The sequence below is a fragment of the Sminthopsis crassicaudata genome, chromosome 3 (assembly GCF_048593235.1).
Source record: "Sminthopsis crassicaudata isolate SCR6 chromosome 3, ASM4859323v1, whole genome shotgun sequence".
Lineage (NCBI taxonomy): Eukaryota > Metazoa > Chordata > Mammalia > Dasyuromorphia > Dasyuridae > Sminthopsis > Sminthopsis crassicaudata.
The window spans coordinates 636,842,312-636,852,224 of record NC_133619.1 but is presented as its reverse complement, the minus strand read 5'-3'; the positions used below and the strand labels follow the sequence as shown (position 1 = coordinate 636,852,224).

Here is a 9,913-nt window from a genome sequence, read left to right as displayed (position 1 = left end):
TTACCGTTCTCCAGACCTCCCTCTGGGGGGTGCAGACACCGTCCAGGCTTTCCTCAGCCAGAGACCCCAAAGTAGGCCAATGGGCACCCCTCAGACCTCTGCCCATTGTGCCAACGAAGCCTCAAAAGACCTTGGGCCTTAAAGCCCTGTCCTGAGGCACCTCACAGGTCTCAGAAACCGAGGTATCTTCTCAGCCTCTGTGGGGGCAGCCCCCCTCTGTTGGATGCTCTCAGAGCATCCTCCCTTCAGCCCTTACTCTGGTTCTAGGCCCCTCATCTCCAAGTGGCTCAGACTGAGCCCCTCCAAACCCCCCCCCCCATGTTGTAGAGGAAGTGACTGAGGTCCAGAGGCGGCGACGAGCAAAGCGCATTTCCTGGCCCAGCCGTAGACAGAGGCAGAGGGGGTTTCTTAGGGACCTTTAATGTCGGATGTTGGGGTGAGAAGGGAGGCCAGAGATGAGGCGGGAACACGGGGCAATGCCTTAAGGGCTGCGAGACAGACGTCGGAGGAGCTCCTGGCTCAGCAGCCCCTGTTCTCTCCTGGCCCCCTGAAGCACGCTTCGGTTCTCCTGGGCCCGGCGAAGCAGGTAGGGAATCACCTCGTCCAGAGCTCCGTAGGGGATGGACTTGTAGATGGCGTAGCCAGCCTGCCCTGGGAGAGAGGAGACATAGGGCAGGGGCAGGACTGCCTCCTTCCTTGTCCTCCCACCCCTGCCCTGGCCCTCCCACTTCAACCACCATGGGGGACTAAGGGTCAGCTAGGGGGCTTCAGGGGAAGGCCGTCCCCCCTCCTCCCCATGGGAATCTTGCCCATCTCTGGGTTGGAGAACAGGCTGGTGGGTGCTGGGAACACATACCCAGGGCAAGGGAGACATGGTCACACATGCCCAGCAACTGTCCAAAGCACACGGCCCCGTCCGGAGGAATGCCCAGATCTGACATCCTGTGGCATTGGGGGAGCAAGGTTAATGCTTTCCAATCAATGCTGTGGGGGCTCTGCTGGGCACTGGGGACGTGTGGGCCTGCCTTGTGCCCCCCGGGCACATCCTCTGGGAGAGAGAGAGCGCTCCTGCGGGCGAAGGGTCAGGGGCTGCCCTCCCTCCCCCCCACCCCGCCGTCATGCGGCCCCAGACAGCGCCAAGCTTTCTCTCCTATCGCGCCTCTCCGACTAGCCCCCCCGCCCCAGCCAGCCCCCAAGGCCTGCCTCGGCTCCCTGGTTTGTTCCAAGCTTTTCTCGTTGCCCTCCCTCCTTCGTCCTCTCTTCCCTCTCTTGCTTTGTGTTTATCTGTGACCGTGTTTTACGCCCCCTGAGAACATGTGCCCCTCGCTGGCAGAGACTGGTTCATTCTTGTCTTTGACTCTCCAGCGCCCGGCGCGGCGCCTTGCACATTGACTGGATCGACTGAGACTTTGTTACAGACAAGTCAAGTCGCAAAACTATTAACAAAAGAGCCAAATTTATATAGCACTTGATCTCATTTGAGCCTTACGACAACCTTTTGGGGTGAGTCCGGCAGACTGTACCCATTTTACAGATGAGCAAACTGAGGCTGGGGGAGCTTCAGTGACTTAATTGTGGCTTCCCAGCTCCAGGAATGTCTAAGGCGGCCTCTGAGCCGGGTCAGTCCCGCTTTCCTTCCCTTACATGGAATATGCAAAGTCAGCTGAGGAAGGCTCGTTAGAGCGCCCACAGGCCAGAACACGGCCCCCATTTTCCTCAAATCCTACATCTCTCTTTGGGGAGATCAGCCTCCTCCTCAGATCTGCCACTTCCTCCTAGAAAGCTTGGGGACCCTTGAAGCCTCCTGGACCAGTTCTCTTCCCTTTGAAATAAGGGGACTGAAATGGTCACCTCCGCAGCCCCTCCCCCACCCCATTTCTTTGCTCCTGTTCTCTGTGACCGTCCGGCCTCCGTAGGGACACTCCGGGGCCCCCTTGGCCCCCACTTTACCTCTTGACTGCCTGATGCACAGACTCTTCATTGTGGGAAGCGACCATGAGCTGACACCGCGAGCCCCGCCGGCAAACGTGTCCCAGCATCAGCTCCAGGCACCGGCTGTAACTGGGAGAAGGGGTGAGGGGGAGAGGGAGGCGCGGGGGCCCCGGGCCCCTTCCCCTCCGGGGAGCCGCCCCCTCGTCTACCTTCGACTGGTGGCCTCGTAGTCGGGCTGGGTGGGATCCGCTGCCCCCCGCTGCCGGGCGAGTGCCCGCTCGGTCTCCAGATAGGCGCCGCGGACCAGCTTCACCCCAAAGCCCAGGCCCTTCTGCTCCGCTTCCTCGGCCGCCTGCGTCAGCCGCTCGTGAGTGTCCTGGCGGCGGAGAAGGCGTGAGGGCCCGTCCCGCTCCCAGCAACCCCAGCTTCCCCTGGGCTGCCCCTTCACTACCTGGAGATAGGCCTGGTAGGTGTTCCACACCCAGGGAGCCGCGTCCCCGTCGGCCTCTTGCCGGCAGTTCCAGCGCTGGGCCAGGGAGGAGACGAAGAGAGACAGGGCCGGGTTCAGAGACGTGTACTCGGCGTCCACCAGCAGCCGCACCCCCCGGCTCCGGGCGTACTGTGGAGAGGGGGAGAGGTGCGGGGCGGTCAGAGGCCGGCGGCGGGCAGGAGGAGGCCGGGCCGGAGCCGGGACCTTGGCAGGGGCTGAGGCCCGAGGCTACCTGAGCGATGCGGTGGAAGCGGCTCAGGGAGGCTCCGAGGTGCTGGTTCTGCTCAGGACTGAGACTGGAAATCCCGAGGTCCTGAGGGAGAGCAGAGCTCAGGTTCAGGGGCTTCGGGGAGACGTCCCCAAGTGCTCGGGGCTAACGGGGCTTGGAGACGCTCACCTCCCCGCTCTCCATGGCGGCAGCGAGCCTTTCCGGACTCAGCTCCTTGGCGGTCCCCGGCTCCCTGAGCCTGAGCGTCAGTTCCTTCTGAAATGAGCAGGGGGGTACACGGTTCAGGGAGTCGGCTTTAGGTCCAGGCCCCCCCTCCCCATCTTAACACTCTTACACAGAGGGCGGCACTGGTCAGCGCGGTCACTTTGAGCTGCATGAGCACTGGCTGAGCCGGCAGGGAACCTGGGGGCCCGCAGGACAGGTCCACACAGTGCAGCATGGCAGTCAGGTTTCCCTCGTACCAGGCTTCTCTGCTCACGGAAAGAGACGCCGAGGTGTCGGGATTCTGCTGGTCTCCCCCACTCCTCAGCCCCAACATTTCTCTCCCTCCCCAACTTTCACTGTCCCACCCCCACCACACCCAGATCCATGTTCTCACCCTCCCCGGTCGGTCCCCGGCTCCTCCTCAATGGGCACAGCCAGCAGTGGCCGCAGCCCAAGTCCCTGGAGCCTCTGCACGGAGTCTCGCACCTCGGCCGTGCTCTCCCCAGCCACAAACTGCCCATACACCGAAGCCCGAAGTAGGGCCCCAGATAGCCGGGAGCCCAGGAGCCTCCGGGACCAAGATAGAAGCTAGGAGATAGGAAGGAAGAACGAGAATTACAACCAGAAAATGACTGAAGAACCGTGTTAGAACCGGAATTGGGCGGACCTTAGAGAACTCTCCTGTGGGGGGTCCGGAGCAAAGGACACTCACCGTCAGACCATGAGTGACCAATGGGGGCCACGCGCAGAGCCGAAGCACCAGCAAAGCGCGCACTAATTCCCCTGTCCTTTTGAGGCGGAAAGCTTCTCCATCAAACCGCAAAATGGGCTTCTGGGCTCCTGATCCCTGCAGCTGGGAAACCCCCCGGGACAGCAGTGGTCGGCTGGTTCGAAGCATTCGGCCTGAATCCCAGACTCCGTCTCAACAGAAGGCAATCAATGGAACCACCTCTTGGACGGCATATGACCAGTTAACAGGGGAGAACACAGTTAGGGTCAGTGGCTCCTTGGTGGGCGGTAAGAGGATGGGTAACTCATTAACCAGACTTGGGGCAGAGTTCAAGTTTGGGATGGGGGGGCAGGGGATGTTCCCAGATTTCTATGTTGGATTGAGCTATTTATTACATGATGGTAGGACCAGACAGCAGTCCTGGAGCTACCCACGAGCCCCTTCTCTTCCCATATCTAACTCTTTAGGAAAGAGTAGCTTGAACTTGGGAGGAACAACTCTTGATTCGGGCACTATTCATGACAGTCTGTTCCTAGCTTGAGTTGAATTGCCTTGTTAAAGATAAGTAAAGATCAGGAATGAAAATCCTGGACCTCGAATACCATGGTCAAAGGAGGGGGGAGGAGCAGAGCCAAAGACAGACCCTGTGGATCTCTGGCCTCTGGCTGGGTTCATTGGGAAAAGGCTGTTTCAATCTCAGCACCAAGGTAGTCATGGGGGACCCATAATAGCAAGAGCTTAGTCACTGTATGGCTCCGGACAAGTCAAGTCACGTCACCCTGCCTGCCTCAGTTTCCTCATTTGCAAAATGAATGGGAAGATGAAATGGCAAATCGCACTCTGCCAAGAAACCTCAATTGAACACATGATTGAATGGCAACAGATGTTGATAATGGGTTCATAGGTCTATGATTCTGTAGAACGGGGGCCAAGGGTTATCAGTGGGACTTTAGAGAACTATTACCTGAAGCCCTCGGGCTCCTGTCGTTCATTATGTGATTGTGAAACCCTGCGCTATATTGTAGAATCTTGAGATCCAGATGAGCTCAGTTGAACTCAACACTGATCAAGAACCTCTCCGGTGAAAATTACTTTATTAGAAGAAGGGTGTCCCCTGCCCTTCAAAAGCTTACCCTCTATCAGGGGCAGGGGAAGAGAGGCAAATACAACCCGGGAGCCAAATACAATGCAAGGTCATTTGGGGAAAAGGAAGAAAATTGACAAGTGGAGGGTGAAGATCAGAGAAGTCTTCATCTAGGACACCTTGTCATCACACCTTAGTGAAATACTTCTGGAGACAAAAGTGCCAAGTTTGGAGAGATGGCTTAAACAGGGAATTTGTGAAGGAGGGATATTGGAGAGGCAGAACGTAAAACCTCCTGACAGCATCTGCCTTCTTCCAGAAGTTTGGACCAGGAAGCCATTGGAAGGTCAAAAAAATGCTTGGCGAAGTATACATTTCCCCAGATCCTTAAGTCTTTCTTATTTTGCCCTTGAAGACTCTACCACCAGATTTAGTAGAAAAGAGAAGGGGGGAAAAAGTTCTGCTCAACCAAGTAACTCTTAAAATATACATTGTGTTTTTAAATTGGTAGAATGCAAATACTAACTCATGTACTTAAAATTTGAGCAAAAATGATTTTCTATCCTCAAAATCCTACGAATAACCTTTAGCAATCTAAAATGTGTAGAGTGCCATGTCTGTCCTCTCCTATCCTCTCCTATAATATTTTATTGGGATATTTTGAAGATGAAGGCCATTGAAAATATAGTTTATTTTCTTGGGGTGGAGGGAAAAGCATTTTGCAAACAAGAGTTGTAAATGAAAAAAAAAACTGCTTTTAGATACCAGCACAGTTTGAGTAAGGATGAGGGAAGCTAAATTGCAAGCAGAGTAGCTCACTGACCTTGTCCACCAAGTAACTATTTTATTCAAAAAAATCTTTTGCTGAGTCAATTGGGGGTTAAGTGATTTGTCCAGTGTCACACAGCTAGAAAGTGTTAAGTGTCTGAGGCCAGATTTGAACTCGGATCCTCCTGACTTCAGGGCTGGTGTTCTATCCACTGCACCACCCAGCAAACCAACATTTTATTTTCTTGTATGAAAAAGGGTGTGTGGTCATGTTGTGTTGGGAAATGGTAGAATGAAGATGGCAGGTACAAAAGTCAAACCAAAATAATCTAGTTGTTGGAGGCGAGATGAAGAGAGGGAAAAAGAGGACAGAACAATTGTTTACTAGTATCTCATACTGTTCTTGAGAAGAAGATGGAGGACTGTGGATTCGATAATGAGACATTCAGATAGAATCAGGGTTGTCTGGATAGCTAGGTTTCAGGTATTGTTTAGCGCCAGCGTGGCGAAAGGTTTCTAGTGGGGAACCATAGGAATCTGTGCTTGGTCCTGGGATTTATTTTTTCCTAACTTTAAAAGTCTATTTCTAACGTGTGATTTTGCTTTTTTTTATTGGCAGAAAAATCTCGAATTTGAAAGTTTACAAATATATAAAGATTAAACTCAAGGCTAAGTCATTTACCAGCCTATCTTCCATATCCATATAAGTGTTTTGCAAATGGGTACACTCAAAAACTATAATTTCTTTTTTTATAAAGCTTTTTATTTTCAAAACATAGGCATGCAAAATGTTTGTGGCAGCCCTTTTCATAGTGGCTAGAAGCTGGAAAATGAATGGATGTCCATCAATTGGAGAATGGTTGGGTAAACTATGGTATATGAATGTTATGGAATATTATTGTTCTATAAGAAATGACCAACAGGAGAAATACAGAGAGGCTTGGAGAGACTTACATCAACTGATGCTGAGTGAAACGAGCAGAACCAGAAGATCTTTATACACTTCAACAATGATACTGTACGAGGATGTATGCTGATGGAAGTGGATTTCTTCAACATAGAGAAGAGCTAATCCAATTCCAATTGATTAATGATGGACAGAACCAGCTACATCCAGAAAAGGAACACTGGGAAATGAATGTAAACTGTTATTTTTACCTTCTGAATCCAATTCTTCCTGTGCAACAAAAAATTCGGTTCTACACACATATATTGTATCTAGAATATACTGTAATATATTTAACATATATAAGACTGCTTGCCATCTGGGGGAGGGGGTTGGGGGAGGAAGGGAAAAAATCTGAATAGAAGTAAGTGCAAGGGATAATGTTGTAAAAAATTACCCATGCATATGTACTGTCAAAAAATGTTATAATTATAAAATAAAATAAAAAATCTATACCTGGAAAAAAAAAAAAAACATAGGCATGGATAATTGACAACATTGACCCTTGTGTTGCAGATTTTCTCCTTTTCCTTCCCCACTCCCCTAGATGGCAAGCAATCCAATACATGTTATACATGAAAACCTATAACTTCAACAAATGAACAGGGGGAACCTCAACTGATCAAGGACCTCCTTGACCAACCCCCTGCTACACTTGGTATTTTAGAATAATGTCCCATTTTTCTCTTTTCTGATCTCTAAATAAAAACTGAATCATGGCCAGCTTTGCATGTTCCAAACCGCACGTCTATCCGGAGTAGTCTATCGGTGTCCTGTGATAAGGCATGAAGATACGCTAGCTTTGGCAAAGCCTGTACGTGCGCACTAGATAATGTGCTGATGAAAACACTTAGCTGTGGGATTGAGCGTTTTGCCATCTGGTTACTTTAGTTAATGAAGTGAGAACCTGCTTCTCGGAGTGCAGAAAGGAGAAAGGGAGCCAAGTATGGACAGTTCTCACTGTAGGGCAGCACCTCAGTTGTCATGTGGGACACCTGCTAGGTGCCCAGGTAGCCCCTGCCACCTAAGGCCGCTTAGTCCATCTCCTTCAACTGAGTCCCATTACGTCGGAATCAAAAAGGATAGGACCTTTGCTTGGGAGAGAAGGGGTGACGATAACTGATGACAAAGAGAAAATAGAGCTGCTCGACACAACAAAAAGGGACAAGGAATCGATACCCAAGATAAGGAGACAGTAAAAGATAGTACTGGCTCCTGGCACTGATGAATGACATAAATCCCTGGGATGTGAAAGACCTGGCCACAGCTATTGCAGAGAGATCACAGAAAATGGGAGAGACGCACCCAAACCGGAGGAAGAAAAATGTCCCAACAAACACAAAAGGGAAGAAAACAATCTGCAGTCTGGAGGCCAGTCCACTTCACTTAGATTCCTGGAAAAATTCTCAATTAAACATGTGAATGGCAAGCGTCTAAAAATAAACAACCTTGCAAAGAACCAGCTTAGCTTCATCAAAAACATTTCACATTGGGACAGCTAGACCGTGCTCCAGCCATGGAGTCAGGAGGACCCAAGTTCAAATCCCACTCGGACAGTCTCATTTCCTTTTTGGAAAGGGTTGTGATGAAAGTAATGATGAGAAGGATGCTGGAGCGTTCATTTAACATTTCTTGAAAAGATGGAGGACTATGGATTTGATAAGACATTCAGATAGAATTGTTTGGATAGCTAGGTTCCAAGTATTTTTTATAGCCAGCGTGGCAAGAGGTTTCCAGTAGGGAACCAAAAGAATCTCTGCTTGGTTCTATTTTGATTTTTTTCCCTAACTTCAAAAGGTTATTTCTAAAGTATGATTTTGCTTTTTTATTGGCAGACAGAAAACCTTGAATTTGAAAGTTTACAAATCTTCTCTTTATAAAGATTGAACTCGAGGCTAGGTTATTCACCAGCCCATCTACCATATGTCGGATGGTATGGCAGAATGGGAACACTTTTAGCCCAAATTAAAATGTCTCATAGTACTTTCCCAAGTGAATCTGAAATGGAAAAAGTGAACACCAAGGTCAGAGAAATGCAACCATTTGAACAAGCTGTCAAGTAACCCCTAAAGATCAGAGTCCAGATGACGTCTGGAAGTTAAAAAAAATCATCAAAATTAGGAAATAGAATTTAATGAATATAAGTAGACGAGAGGTCTATGCTATTTTAGCTTCTTGATCAATAACTTATCAAGCTACAGATGGCAAGTTTGCCAAATTCACAGATAATGTAAAGCTGGGAGGGATAGCTGGAACAGAAGACAAAAATCAAATTCCAAAAGAATCTTCATAAGCATTGGTCCAAATTGAAGATGTTGAAAATAGAGATATAATTAAAAGTCTTGCACTTATATATCTATTTCACAAGTGGATGATGGGTAAGCACAGAAAGATAGTTGTTCAGAAAAAGATCTGCGGGTTTTAAGTGGGCTACAAAGCCAGTGTAAGTGCTGTGGTAGCCACAAAAGCAAAGGCAGTCTTAGTCCGCTTTAAGGGGAGACATTCTAGGAATAAGCTATAGAAAATTGTTCCCTGCTTTTGCCAGTTCTAATCCTGGAGTATTGTGTTCAAAAGGGTCAGTCTGTGACTGAAGGAATTGGGCAGATTTACATAGGAAAACATGAGAGTTGTTGCCTTCAGGTATTTGAAAGTATTTTGTAAAAGGAGCAAATTTATTCTGTTTGCCATAGAAAGGAAAACAAGGAACAGTGGATGGGAACTACAAAGTACCAAATTTAGACTTGATGCAAATGTTGAGATTTCTGGTCCAGTTTGGAGTTAATTCTCCAAAAATAGGCATCTAATTCCTTCCTTGATCACTCCCTAAAAACTGAGTTTCCTTTGGTCAACCAGAGATAATGGGTATATCTTTTCCAATTTCTAGGGGTTTCCTTAAGAGGTTGGGATGTCTCTTCTCTAGTCCTATGAACTTGATGTGGTTCCCTCCTGTTAGCCATCAGATACTGGTACCATACTTCCATTTAATCATTACCAAGAACAGAAATACAAAATGTTTTTCTCAATATTTCAGGGGTATACTGGCACCTCTACCACCTTAGTGTCTGGGGTGAGTGGGCTCAATCTTAATGCAGTTTCTTACATAACATTGATTCCACCAAGTTCAGATCTAGGGTAGCATTGCTACTCTTGATTGTGGGTTGGCCAACTAATCTCTTTGCTCAAATATTGCTGTCCTGGGTCCTGAAAGGTTGTTTCCTTAGACCTCAAAGCTAGTTGTAAATTCCAGCATAAGGGTCACTCCTGGACCTACTGGCAACTGGATCTTTTGATGTTTTGAGATTCACAGAACCATATCCTCCAATCTCCTTTACCTAAAATTAAAAAAAAAAAAGAAAAAAGAAACAAAAGAATTGTCAGGGATAAAAAAAAATTACTATTGTAAGAACAATCTTTCACATTATTCTATATCCAAATCATATCTAGATAATAGAAAGTTCGCAACTGTGCCTTCTGAGAGTATTTATTTTCTCAGTTAAGTGACTTGCCCAGGGTCACACAGCTAGGAAGTG

General features: G+C 48.5%; 1 protein-coding gene across 1 annotated transcript; it reads right to left on the bottom strand.

Annotated features, from left to right (window-relative positions):
- Positions 1–401: 401 nt before the first annotated feature.
- Positions 402–4,238, bottom strand: PRODH2 (proline dehydrogenase 2). The gene is made up of 10 exons (XM_074306719.1): positions 3,568–4,238; positions 3,250–3,443; positions 2,986–3,121; positions 2,820–2,906; positions 2,655–2,735; positions 2,384–2,551; positions 2,142–2,308; positions 1,951–2,061; positions 857–942; positions 402–651 (listed from the first exon to the last, which is right to left on the bottom strand). Exons 1-10 carry the CDS (start codon positions 3,751–3,753, stop codon positions 482–484), a joined length of 1,386 nt encoding a protein of 461 aa, XP_074162820.1. The 5' UTR covers positions 3,754–4,238; the 3' UTR covers positions 402–481.
- Between the last annotated feature and the right edge of the window lie 5,675 nt (positions 4,239–9,913).

Coding starts and splice junctions, on each gene's coding strand:
- PRODH2 (XM_074306719.1), bottom strand. CDS start 3,753: ATGCTTCGAACCAGCCGACCACTGCTGTCCCGGGGGGTTTCCCAGCTG. Junction 3,444..3,567: donor TGGTCACTCATGGTCTGACG/GTGAGTGTCCTT, acceptor CCTATCTCCTAG/CTTCTATCTTGGTCCCGGAG. Junction 3,122..3,249: donor CCGGGGACCGACCGGGGAGG/GTGAGAACATGG, acceptor TTCCGTGAGCAG/AGAAGCCTGGTACGAGGGAA.